Source organism: Coregonus clupeaformis, unplaced genomic scaffold (assembly GCF_020615455.1).
Source record: "Coregonus clupeaformis isolate EN_2021a unplaced genomic scaffold, ASM2061545v1 scaf0075, whole genome shotgun sequence".
Lineage (NCBI taxonomy): Eukaryota > Metazoa > Chordata > Actinopteri > Salmoniformes > Salmonidae > Coregonus > Coregonus clupeaformis.
Window position 1 is genome coordinate 705,069 of NW_025533530.1, and position 13,855 is coordinate 718,923.

A 13,855-nucleotide genomic window follows, 5' to 3' on the forward strand; every position below is an offset into this window, starting at 1 on the left:
TCTGGTGTTCAACCTTCCCAAGTTCTCTCATGTCACCCCGCTCCTCCGCACACTCCACTGGCTTCCAGTTGAAGCCTGCATCTGCTACAATACCATGGTGCTTGCCTACGGAGCTGTGAGGGGAACGGCACCTCCGTACCTTCAGGCTCTCATCAGTCCCTACACCCAAACGAGGGCATTGCGTTCATCCACCTCTGGCCTGCTGGCCCCCCTACCTCTGCGGAAGCACAGTTCCCGCTCAGCCCAGTCAAAACTGTTCGCTGCTCTGGCACCCCAATGGTGGAACAAGCTCACTCACGACGGCAGGACAGCGGAGTCACTCACCACCTTCCGGAGACATTTGAAACCCTACCTCTTTAAGGAACACCTGGGATAGGATAAAGTAATCCTTCTACCCTCCCCTTACCCCACCCAAAAAAAAATATATATATTGTAAAGTGGTTGTCCCACTGGCTATCATAAGGTGAATGCACCAATTTGTAAGTCGCTCTGGCTAAGAGCGTCTGCTAAATGATGAAAATGTAAAATGTATACAGAAGTAAAGGACAACAAACAATATACAAGTCACTAGAGAAACAGAAGGATCAGTGGACCTTGTGTTACCTATTCAAGCCCCGAATCCACATACACACACACACACTGCAGAATATGATTGTCTCTGAATGCAGGTGGAAGGGAAGTTCATAGTTCGATTATATAGCTAAAGATTAAAAAGAACAAACAAAAAAAAGGTCAAAGGTTGAAGTCAGGGTTGAGTCCCTTTTATTTTGTCATAAAATATCAGTGATGCAGTGTGATGGGTAAAATTCTGGAGAAATCCACAAAGTACAGCTCAACTACTCCCCTTCAGTCTGTGTGGAGGAGGACAGAAACAGAAAGCCATTTGAAAGGTAAGTTGCATCCTTTCTTCAAGTGACGTTAGAATAGACCTAAAACTTCACCCAAGACATTTCTGTTCAGTTAGCATTTGGTCTAGACACAGCCATGCACCATTCAATAGTATGGCCATACAGGGTGAAATGAGAAAATGGATCAATTGGCCCATATATTTTGCAAAATGTACTTAAAAATAGACCCCCCAAAAAATAGCATTATGAGACCTGTTCAACACTTACAGCCCCTCGACCTGTGCTAGAGAATGGCACCCCTGGAAAAGTATAAAGTCATCCTGCTTCCCCCACCCCCCATAAAGTTAAAATAATAATAAAAAGGGGTTGTCCCACTGGCGATCATAAGTTGAATGCACCAATGTGTAAGTTGCTCTGGATAAGAGCGTCTGCTAAATTATGTAAATGTAAATTCACTATATAGTGCACTACTTTTGGTCAAAACTGAATGACAGTTGGACCCCCCCCCCGGACCCCCCACATCACCGTTGTCCTGGGTGTGAAACAAATACATATTCTCCAAAACAGTTCTAGTTCATCCTCGGTATGAATATAAACAAGAAATGGATTGGTGGCATGAAATCCCATCTTGTGATCACGACAAAGAGAAGACCATGGCTACGTCCCAGTTCACTACCCTGCACCTTGAAATGTGCACTCGTTCACTCAACCTCATGCATTTAAAAGGAATGGACTGGTGTGGGGAGTATGGTGGACTGGTGTGGGGAGTATGGTGGACTGGTGTGGGGAGCATGGTGGACTGGTGTGGGGAGTATGGTGGACTGGTGTGGGGAGTATGGTGGACTGGTGTGGGGAGTATGGTGGACTGGTGTGGGGAGCATGGTGGACTGGTGTGGGGAGCATGGTGGACTGGTGTGGGGAGTATGGTGGACTGGTGTGGGGAGTATGGTGGACTGGTGTGGGGAGTATGGTGGACTGGTGTGGGGAGCATGGTGGACTGGTGTGGGGAGCATGGTGGACTGGTGTGGGGAGCATGGTGGACTGGTGTGGGGAGCATGGTGGACTGGTGTGGGGAGCATGGTGGACTGGTGTGGGGAGCATGGTGGACTGGTGTGGGGAGTATGGTGGACTGGTGTGGGGAGCATGGTGGACTGGTGTGGGGAGTATGGTGGTGGTGGAAACTCCCTTTAGTCATGCTGCACCAATGCAATGCTTTCAAAAGCATGAAGGGGGATTGAACGAGTGGGTAGAGAATCTGACTGTAACCCATTTAACAGTCAATCTTTCTTAACGCCATGGTTTTCCATTGTATACAGAACCCTGCCTCCCCTCACAACATGTAGGGCTTGGGGGGGAAGCGGATCGATCACAAAACAAAAATATATAAAACGCTGAACGATTATTGAATTGAAAAAATATGAAAAAAAGTAGTTGAGTGACGCTGCTCTTCAAGTGTATCTGTCCTCAGAGAGGGAGGGGCCTCAGAGAGGGAGGGGAGGGGTCCGTACACTTTTAAGAGGAGCCTCAGAGAGGGAGGGGCCTCAGAGAGGGAGGGGAGGGGTCCGTACACTTTTAAGAGGAGCCTCAGAGAGGGAGGGGCCTCAGAGAGGGAGGGGAGGGGTCCGTACACTTTTAAGAGGAGCCTCAGAGAGGGAGGAGCCTCAGAGAGGGAGGAGCCTCAGAGAGGGAGGAGCCTCCGGTCTGTTGTTGAAATACATCAATAGTGTCCTCATCTTCCATCTCAAGCTGTCAACACAAATACAAGGTCATTAAGTCACAAAATAAGTAGCTTGTCTTTGTTAAATTCATTAGTAACTTATTAGTTATTCTGAATCTGTTATTTAGGACTCTTACGAAAGTGAAAGGAAACTGTCACCTACCTGTGCAGGTGTGTCGGTCTCGTTGATTGGCTGTCCGTCAAACCTAAACCGAATCTGTCTAATCGACAAACCCTGAAATAAAGAGGGGCATGGTTATGATATAAAAATAAAACATTGCCAGGCAAGTTACTGTGGTCAGGAGTTGCCCTGCAAGGTTGTCCAATCAGTCTCAAAGCTTTACATTGTTTTAGGTGACCAGAAGATTAAAATCAGATGAATGTAAACTTGAAGGAAAGCCATACCTGTCTTTCGCAGTATGCCTTCATCAGCTTGCTGAGCGGAGTGTGCCTTTTGATTTTGAACTGGACGACTGACCCATCTTGACCTGCAACCTTTAGGTTGATGTGGTCGTTTTCAGTCTTCACTCCTTCCTGAAACACAGTGGGGAAAGGATGGATTTCAGAGACACAATAGCTAACGTTACATTGCTTATTTAATCATATAACATAGTTCATGTTATCCATTAGGGACTGAGCAAACTTTTAGGCAAAAGCATCTCAACACGCATTGTTAACATGTTAGCTAGCCAGGTAAGCCATGTGATAGCAGTGTGAAGCGCTAGCCTCCGCTAACGGTTGTTTGTGTTGTACCTTTATGTTACTAGGGAGTCCCATTGAGACCAAGTTCTCTTTTGCAAGGGAGACCTGCATCTCACTATAACGCAGGTTCCCAAATCACGGCCTCATAGGTTGATGAGTTCAGACTGGCGGTGAGCAATATGCTTGCCTGGCTTCAAACATGTGTTTGTGTTTACCTTTTTAGCTAGCAACATGTTAGCTAGCTCTTGCAACAAGAGGCCATGCTACCCCAGCTAGCTAGTAAACTGGCCTATCCATATCTAGGAGGTGGCAGCTCCGGTGGGGGTTCAGGCTAACGTTAACTGGGTCAAAAAGCCGCAAAGCGCTAACGTCGGGCCCTTTTCCAATGGTCACAGAAAAAAGTCACAATGGCGCTGTTTCAATTAAACCATCACTTTACAATACATGAAGAGTAGATATGTACTATAGAGTAGACTACATCTAGGCATACATCTATCAGATAGTTGGCTAGTTAGACATTTTTTCTACACGCAAAACGTTGCACCGCCATAAAATCCGCAAATCAACGAACCTTTGTTTTCTCTTTTTACCCGCTCAAATGCGGAATCTGGCATCTATTAGCCACATACACTCGACCGGCAGAATGCAAGGAAATATGGAAAATATTCAATCATACACACAACATTGTTTACCTTTGGCTTTTCTTCAGACATTGTGTAGGTAGTTATTGCTCAGCGATGTACTAATTTACAGACGGATGGCTAAATATTTGCGCTTTTTCACTTCTCTCAGTCTTCTCCGTTTCGACCAGGAGCGCGCATAAGGTTTTAAACTCTAATTGGCTCACGGGGATCACGTGTCTATATATTATCGGGACCGTGCACACATGTGCGCGCAAATCTGTTTTATACGCGCTCCCGTGAATTAGGCAAGACCACACAGCCATTATTATTTGTGTTTTTATATTTTTTTTTACCTCTTTTTATCCCCAATTGCGATCCAGATACGATCTTGTCTCATCGCTGCAACAAGATCTGTAAATCAATGTATGAACTGTGTAAAGATGACAAAAATAGACAACAGCACAATAAAATGATTTTTATAAAAACTCGATTTTTCAAATCGTTAGATTTGAGGAAAATCTCTAACATCAAATTGAACAGCTTTAATCTAGCACAAAGAGTAGTAAAACACAAAACAGAAATGCATCACAAACCTTAACTATTTTACTGTTTTTGGACAACTTTTGATACAAAATCATATTCACACACACAAGAACAGGAACATTTATTAACTTAAGGGAACACAGAGATACTGGAGATGTCAGTGTTTGATTTCATGAAACACACCTCAATATCACACAACTGTCTCTTTAAAATATGTAAATCAGAAGCTCTAACGATGACAGCGAAATATTGACTAATCAAAAGTAAAATATTATAGAATGTTAGTTGAAATGGTTGACAATCGTCTGTCTAAATGGATTGTTCTTAAATCATTGCATTTTAGGCACATTAATGGGAAGAGGAAAACCAAAATGTTCCCCCCCCAACTTTTTGCCAATACATTTTCAGAGATGTTTTGTCTAAATACCAGGAATCCAATGTTAAAGACAAAAACAGAATAAGGAGTGATGCTACATTCAGATATCCAAACATTAAAAATCAAAGATGAAATGTTCAGATAGCAGTCGTTCCTAAACCAAATACAGTAAAAAATAAATAAAAAAACAACAACATTGACATAATGAACATCAGCACTAGCATTTAACAATCATACAATGAACACCATAATGTCATAAACACTGTATATTAGTTAACCAGAACAACTAGTATTAAACAGACTGGGCAAGAAACAGGAAATGTTTTTAAACGGAGTGTTGAAATGGAGTTCTGTACATTGTTAGCCTGGTTACCCATCCACATCGCTCAGGACAACTGACTCTCCTAGCCTGGTTACCCTGGTTACCCATCCACATCGCTCAGGACAACTGACTCTCCTAGCCTGGTTACCCATCCACATCGCTCAGGACAACTGACTCTCCTAGCCTGGTTACCCTGGTTACCCATCCACATCGCTCAGGACAACTGACTCTCCTAGCCTGGTTACCCATCCACATCGCTCAGGACAACTGACTCTCCTTGCCTGGTTACCCTGGTTATCCATCCACATCGCTCAGGACAACTGACATTTCTTCTCCACGTTGAGTCTGGATTTCCCTCCCGCCTCGACAATTTCTAGAATGCGAACACATTCTGACCGTTCTGATTGGTCACAGAAACCGATGGATTGGGTCAGAGCCAATCTACAAGATGTTATCAACTTTGATCATCTGATATGATTTTGATTTGATTTATTAGGATCCCCATTAGCCGACGCCAATGCCGACGGCTAGTCTTACTGGGGTCGGACACATAACAAAAAATACATGACACACTTTATATACATTTAAAAACATTAACATGTAGTGTGTATACAGTAGATTCTGAAAGTATTCAGACCCCTTGACTTTTACACATTTTGTTACTTTACAGCATTATTCTAAAATGGATTAAAATGTCTAACAACCTCTTTTCGCTTTGTCATGGCATTCTCTCAACCAGCCTCAACCATGCATATATTGTGGCAGACCAGGGGGTTTGATCTAGATGTTTACACAGATCAGACACACGTGTGATACCTCAGATTCAAGGTGTTTATTTAAAACAATGAAGAAAAAGAAAAGATACCGGTCTCCTCCAGAAGAACTCTTCTGGGTTACCACCTTCTGGGCTCCGGGGAATGCGGTCTCTGGGGTAGAACCCCGAACCCCTCAGTTCTATCAGACCGTGAGGACGTCTGTCCGGTAGCAACCTCTCACTACCTCCAACCCTCCCGTGTGCTGCCCTCCTGGCAGCTTTATGGGCCCCGTACGGCTGGTGAGCAATCAGCCCCTTGATTACTCACCAGCCTCAATCAATCAGCCCCAATTAGTCCTGGCCGGAGGACACGTCGAGACCTGGCACGTCCAGCAGAGGGAGCCACCGCCGCGTGATGCAGAGTCTGTCACTCGACGAGTCTCCCCCTGGTGGCTTGTCCGCGGTACGCCACAATATTTATGTATATATATTGATATACTGTATGTCATTAGGCTGTTTGTATGTTTAGATATATAAGCCTATTGTAAATGTGTATTATTGTAGCGTCACCATCTTTATTGCAGAAAGAAATACAGAGACACAAAACTTTAAGCTACATATTCATCTGACAGAGGTAATGAACTGCCCATTGATCAAATCAAAATCAAATCAAATCAAATTGTATTGGTCACATACACGTGTTTAGCAGATGTTATTGCGGGTGTATGCAAAATGCTTGTGCTTCTAGCTCCAACAGTGCAGTAATATCTAACAAGTAATATCTAACAATTTCACAACATATACCCAATACACACAAATCTAGTAAGGAATGGAATTAAGAATATATAAATAAATATATGAATGAGCAGTGTCAGAGCTGTCCCACTGGGAATGTGATGAAAGAAATAAAAGCTGAAATAAATCATTCTCTATGCTTTTATTCTGACATTTCACATTCTTAATATAAATTGGTGATCCTAATAATTTTACATACACATTACATACAGGGTACTTTTATATAAAGCAATCACATAACAATAACACATGACCAAGCATAAACTCTTTAATCCCACCCCTCAGCCACTCTCAGCCCATCCATAGCTCTATATGTAGCTCATAGCTCATAGCTTCGAATGGCGCCGGAGAAGATGGCTGCCGTTTTACAGCCCTCTAACCAATTGTACTATTATGTGTGTTTTTCCGCGTTATTTGTAATTTATTTTGTACATAATGTTTCTGCCATCGTCTCTTATAACCAAAAAGAGCATCTGGATATCAGGACAGCGATTACTCACCTCGTATTGGACGAATCATTTTTCTTCAACGAGGTGGCCGCGAAGGATATCCTACAGACACCCGACAAGGCCCAAATCCCCGTCATTCGCATGAGAAAGAGACTGAGATATCGTGGACGTAGGTCGGGGTGCCTTGTAAGGATCCGACGGCGAGCGAGTAAACTGCCTCTTCCATCAATCCTATTAGCCAATGTTCAATCATTGGAAAATAAATTGGATGTCCTAAGATTACGGTTATCCTACCAACGGGACATTAAAAACTGTAATATCTTATGTTTCACTGAGTCGTGGCTGAACGACGACATGGATAACATACAGCTAGCGGGTTATACACTGTATCGGCAGGATAGAACAGCAGCCTCTGGTAAGACAAGGGGTGGCGGTCTGTGTATATTTGTAAACAACAGCTGGAGCACAAAATCAAATACTAAGGAAGTCTCGAGGTTTTGCTCGCCTGAGGTAGAGTATCTTATGATAAGCTGTAGACCACACTATTTACCAAGAGAGTTTTCATCTATATTTTTCATAGCTGTCTATTTACCACCACAAACCAATGCTGGCATTAAGATTGCACTGAATGAGCTGTATAAGGCCATAAATCAACAGGAAAACGCTCATCCAGAGGCAGCGCTCCTAGTGGCCGGGGACTTTAATGCAGGGAAACTTAAATCCGTTCTACCTAATTTCTACCAGCATGTTAAATGTGCAACCAGAGGAAAAAAACTCTAGACCACCTTTACTCCACACACAGAGACGCATACAAAGCTCTCCCTCGCCCTCCATTTGGCAAATCTGACCATAACTCTATCCTCCTGATTCCTGCTTATAAGCAAAAACTAAAGCAGGAAGCACCAGTGACTCGGTTAATAAAAAAGTGGTCAGATGACGCAGATGCTAAGCTACAGGACTGTTTTGCTAGCACAGACTGGAACATGTTCCGGGATTCTTCAGACAGCATTGAGGAGTACACCACATCAGTCACTGGCTTCATCAATAAGTGCATCGATGATGTCGTCCCCACAGTGACCGTACGTACATACCCTAACCAGAAGCCATGGATTACAGGAAACATCAGCACTGAGCTAAAGGGACGCTTATAACCCGGACGCTTATAAGAAATCCCGCTATGCCCTCCGACGGTCCTGTTTTAGTAGTAATGAAATCAGACCTTCTTGTTGAGTACCTGAAAGTCTACCATTTTTATAGGAGTAATTCAAACATGCTAATAATGGATCTTTATACTTACCACCTGGGTCTTGTTTTAGTAGTAATGCAATCAGACCTTCTTGTTGAGTACCTGAAAGTCTACCATTTTATAAGAATAATTAAAACATGCTAAAAATGGATCTTTGCGTACATAAAAAAAGATATAGATAGTGTATGTATTCTATAATATCTACCGGTCAAAAGTTTTAGAACACTTACTCATTCAAGGGTTTTTCTTTATTTTTTACTATTTTCTACATTGTAGTATAATAGTGAAGACATCAAAACTATGAAATAACACATATGGAATCATGTAGTAACCAAAAAAGTGTTAAACAAATCAAAATATATTTTATATTTGAAATTCTTCAACTAGCCATCCTTTGCCTTGATGACAGCTTTGCATACTCTTGGCATTCTCTCAACCAGCTTCACCTGGAATGCTTTTCCAACAGTCTTGAAGGAGTTGCCACATATGCTGAGCACTTGTTGGTTCCTTTTCCTTCACTCTGCGGTCCGACTCATCCCAAACCATCTCAATTTGGTTGAGGTCGGGGGATTGTGGAGGCCAGGTCATCTGATGCAGCACTCAATCACTCTCCTTCTTGGTAAAATAGCCCTTACACAGCCTGGAGGTGTGTTGGGTCATTGTCCTGTTGAAAAACAAATCTCCAATTTGGACTCCAGATCAAAGGACACATTTCCACCGGTCTAATGTCCATTGCTCGTGTTTCTTGGCCCAAGCAAGTTTCTTCTTCTTATTGGTGTCCTTTAGTAGTGGTTTCTTTGCAGTAATTCCATGAAGCCCTGATTCACGCAGTCTCCTCTGAACAGTTGATGTTGAGGTGTGTCTGTTACTTGAACTCTGTGAAGCATTTGTTTGGGCTGCAATATCTGAGGCTGGTAACTCTAATGAACTTATCCTCTGCAGCAGAGGTAACTCTGGGTCTTCCATTCCTGTGGCGGTCCTCATGAGATCCAGTTTCATCATAGCACTTGATGGTTTTTGCGACTGCACTTGAAGAAACTTTCAAAGTTCTTGAAATGTTCAGTATTGACTGACCTTCATATCTTAAAGTAATGATGGACTGTTGTTTCTCTTTGCTTATTTGAGCTGTTCTTGCCATTAGATGGAATTTATCTTTTACCAAATAGGGCTATCTTCTGTATACCCCCCCTACCTTGTCACAACACAACTGATTGGCTCAAACGCATTAAGAAGGAAAGAAATTCCACAAATTAACTTTTAAGAAGGCACACCTGTTAATTGAAATGCATTCCAGGTGACTACCTCGTGAAGCTGGTTGAGAGAATGCCAAGAGAGTGTGCAAAGCTGTCATCAAGGCAAAGGGTGGCTATTTGAAGAATCTCAAATATAAAATATATTTTGATTTGTTTAACACATTTTTGGTTACTACATGATTCCATACGTGTCATTTCATAGTTTTGATATCTTAAGTATTATTCTACAATGTAGAAAATAGTAAAAATAAAGAAAAACCCTTGAATGAGTAGGTGTTCTAAAACTGTTGACCAGTAGTGGACATCTACTGGCATACCATCAAGCCCTGGTCTACCATCAAGCCCTGGTCTACCATCAAGCCCTGGTCTACCATCAAGCCCTGGTCTACCATCAAGCCCTGGTGTTTTTCCAGACTGAAAATATTTAATGTCCTCAAGAAGTTCCTCCTCTGTAAGTTCTGTTCTGCCTTCACAGGTCCTTCAGTCAATTAGTTAATTTTACATTATTATTATTACTATTAGGAAATAAATCCTTACAGTTAACATCATTCAGTGGAAATAAGACCAGCAGACCATCTCCCTGACTCATTACGCACCTTTGCGTCCTAAGGCAAACCCTTTGACGAAAGGCCAGAGGGCAATATGGAATATCCCATAACGTCCTCCACTTACACATTCAAAGCCCCGTCGGTCTATTGCATATCTATGACGGTGCTTTTTAAGAGAGAACCAACTAAATAACATGGAAAACAGTCTGGAAAAATTTATAAAATAACAATAGTAGATCATATTAATAGAAAAATAACAGCACAATATTATAAATTCTTGCTCATATTTAGAAAGTTCTAGCAAGGCTATAAGCACGTCAGACCAGCCTGCTCAGTTCATTGGATCTGATTGGCTATTAGCATGTCAGACCAGCCTGCTCAGTTCATTGGGTCTGATTGGCTATTAGCATGTCAGACCAGCCTGCTCAGTTAATTGGGTCTGTCCATTACATGAAAGACATATTTCATGTAGTCCTCATTAATATTCGGTTTTATTCCCACATAAAGGAGGAAGGAATAAGGAACATCGATTCTAACGGCCGCTAATGACTGCCAGTAAAAATGTGTCTTAGGTAGTCCTTTATGGGTAGTGTGATGCCTAAGTTTAACTTACAATCGACCCTGACACAGCCATGGCATGATGGCCAAGAAGTCATGCAGTACGGACAATCCAGAGCGAGTAGACCTGTAAAACCAACCCTCTCTCCACCCACACATTTAGTTTTCATCCCAGGGTCGTTGCTCTGTTACCTCGGCTGTTCTACACCTAGGCCTATATCATTAGGATCAACAATATAAACGGTAGCTTAAATAGCTTATATAGAAATATATAATATACCTCTCGCTTAGAGAAACGCTTCCATAAGCCAGTTATTGTGTTGGTTCTACCGTTAGCTTTAATCAGTTTCTCAGTGTTAACCAGCCCGCCGGACACTAATTGTCACGATCGTCATAAGCAACGGACCAAGGCGCAGCGTGATATGCGTACATCTTTTAATGAGTACTTAACACTATGAACAAAACAACAAAACGATACGTGAAGTCGTAAGGTTAACAAAACACAAACCTCTCCGGAACAAGATCCCACAAATGACAAGTGCAAAACAGGCTGCCTAAGTATGGTTCCCAATCAGAGACAACAAGCCACAGCTGCCTCTGATTGGGAACCACCCCGGCCAACATAGAAATAGATGATCTAGAACCTGAACATAGAACATACAACATACTAGAACAGAAACCTGGAAAACTAAACATAGAAACTAACACCCTGGCTCAACATTAAAGAGTCACCAGAGCCAGGGCGTGACACTAATAGAGACAACAACCCTGTTGACAATACCCAACCCATTTGCCGGTGTGTATCGGAACAATAATATGTACTTTACATTTTTTATATTGAGATTTATTTTTTTAATGTAAAAGGATAATGACAGCAATTATTTTAGGATCGTATAAAGTTATCTATAGACAGGTTATGTATAGGTCTACTCCAGTAGAGACCCTAGTCAGGTTATGTATTGGTCTACTCCAATAGAGACCCTAGTCAGGTTATGTATAGGTCTACTCCAATAGAGACCCTAGTCAGGTTATGTATTGGTCTACTCCAATAGAGACCCTAGTCAGGTTATGTATAGGTCTACTCCAGTAGAGAACCTAGTCAGGTTATGTATAGGTCTACTCCAGTAGAGAACATAGGCAGGTTTTTAATTCTATAATCCTTTATCCTAACCCTACATTAGATCTATTCATATATATGAAGTTTTATCTTAAAAGCGAATTGTTCCGATTCACATCCGCGAACAAGGGCCACACTACATAACAGCTTTTAAGTCATAATATACCCAACCTCTACAATTAGGCCATTTCATATTAAACAAAACAAAAACTTGGTATTTCTAATGTGCTACTGTGCAATCTTCAAATTAAATAAATAAACAATCAAAAAGGAAAAAAGGTCAGCCTTTTCCCCTAAATCAAAACCAAAGTTCCATATTGCCTAAACAAAGTCCAACCTTATTTTAAGTCCACATAGTCCACAGTTCCATAGTCCACAGTCCACAGTTCCATAGTCCACAGTCCACAGTTCCATAGTCCACAGGTCCATAGTCCACAGTCCACATTTCCATAGTCCACAGTTCCATAGTCCACAGTTCCATAGTCCACAGTTCCATAGTCCACAGTTCCATAGTCCACAGTTCTATAGTCCACAGTTTCATAGTCCACAGTTCCATAGTCCACAGTTCCATAGTCCACAGTCCACAGTTCCATAGTCCACAGTTCCATAGTCCACAGTTCCATAGTCCACAGTTCCATAGTCCACAGGTCCATAGTCCACAGTTACATAGTCCACAGTTCCATAGTCCACAGTTCCATAGTCCACAGTTCCATAGTCCACAGGTCCATAGTCCACAGGTCCATAGTCCACAGTTCCATAGTCCACAGTCCCCATAGTCCACAGTTCCATAGTCCACAGTTCCATAGTCCACAGTTCCCATAGTCCACAGTTCCATAGTCCACAGTTCCATAGTCCACAGTTCCATAGTCCACAGTTCCATAGTCCACAGTTCCATAGTCCACAGTTCCATACTGCATTAATTATTTTGTTGAAGATTGCCTTGCCAAATCATGTCCAATCAATTGAACTTACCACAGGTGGACTCCAATCAAGTTGTAGAAACATCTCAAGGATGATCAATCGAAACCGGATGCACCTGACATCAATTTCATGTCTCATAACAAAGGGTCTGAATACTTATGTAAATAAGGTATTTATGTTTTTTTTTATTTTTAATACATTTTCAAACATTTCTACCAACCTGTTTTCGCTTTGTCATTATGGGGTATTGTGCGAAGATTGATGAGGATTATTATTATTTTTAAATCCATTTTAGAATAAGTCTGCAACGTAACAAAATGTGGAATAAGTCAAGGGGTCTGAATAATTTCCGAAGGCACTGTAACTGATTATTTTTTTGAGCATATCAAAATGCTGATGAATAAATGTGGTCCTCTGTAGCTCAGCTGGTAGAGCACGGCGCTTGTATCGCCAGGGTAGTGGGTTCGATCCCCCGGGACCACCCATACGTAAACATTTATGCATACATGACTGTAAGTCGCTTTGGATAAAAGCGTCTGCTAAATGGCATATTATTATTATTATTATTATTATTATTATTATAAATAGTTCAAGGTCCTCTATATTATCCAGAATGTTTGTTTCTCAGTCATCAGCTAATCCTCCGTTTTTATGATTAGTTCATGGGACAAGCTGTGCTGCAACCTGCCACATCATCAATGTGGTACAAATCACATTATGTTGGGAGCATCTCCTCTATGAATCAGGCTGTTTGAGAAGGTGTGAATCCTAAGCAACCTGCATACACATTGTTTGACGTACAATAGACCAACATAGCTACTGTTGTAGGTCACAGCCGTGTGCTGAAACACCTTGGTAGAGCATGGGTGGAGTAGGCATTGTGGTGCTCATGAATTTCCTTTCTTTTTCTGCTTCAAACCAACTTCTCATTTAAAACAGTTTTTTGTTTTTTTAATATCCATCATTGGTCTGTGTAGCTTGCTGCTAGCTTACTGGAGCTGAAGTCTGCACCGAGACAGTCTTTAAAAACAACAACTATTAAGCAAATAACTCCTTTGCTAAGCTTGATACAGTAGTTGTGTA

General features: G+C 41.9%; 1 protein-coding gene across 5 annotated transcripts; it reads right to left on the bottom strand.

Moving 5' to 3' along the window:
- Positions 1–2,002: 2,002 nt before the first annotated feature.
- Positions 2,003–4,089, bottom strand: LOC121555005 (small ubiquitin-related modifier 3). 5 transcript variants are annotated; one of them, XR_006658181.1, is made up of 6 exons: positions 3,960–4,089; positions 2,971–3,099; positions 2,729–2,800; positions 2,509–2,594; positions 2,372–2,448; positions 2,003–2,311 (listed from the first exon to the last, which is right to left on the bottom strand). XR_006658181.1 is itself a non-coding variant. In XM_045213047.1 (5 exons), exons 1-5 carry the CDS (start codon positions 3,978–3,980, stop codon positions 2,433–2,435), a joined length of 324 nt encoding a protein of 107 aa, XP_045068982.1. In that variant the 5' UTR covers positions 3,981–4,089; the 3' UTR covers positions 2,003–2,432. The 5 variants fall into 5 exon arrangements, 3 of the variants coding, with proteins under 3 accessions (XP_045068982.1, XP_045068983.1, XP_045068984.1); XR_006658180.1 differs by having other exon boundaries at positions 2,432–2,594; XM_045213047.1 differs by having other exon boundaries at positions 2,003–2,448.
- Positions 4,090–13,855: the final 9,766 nt, after the last annotated feature.

Coding starts and splice junctions, on each gene's coding strand:
- LOC121555005 (XM_045213047.1), bottom strand. CDS start 3,980: ATGTCTGAAGAAAAGCCAAAG. Junction 3,100..3,959: donor TGTCTGAAGAAAAGCCAAAG/GTAAACAATGTT, acceptor ACTGTGTTTCAG/GAAGGAGTGAAGACTGAAAA. Junction 2,595..2,728: donor AGACCGACACACCTGCACAG/GTAGGTGACAGT, acceptor TTGTGTTGACAG/CTTGAGATGGAAGATGAGGA.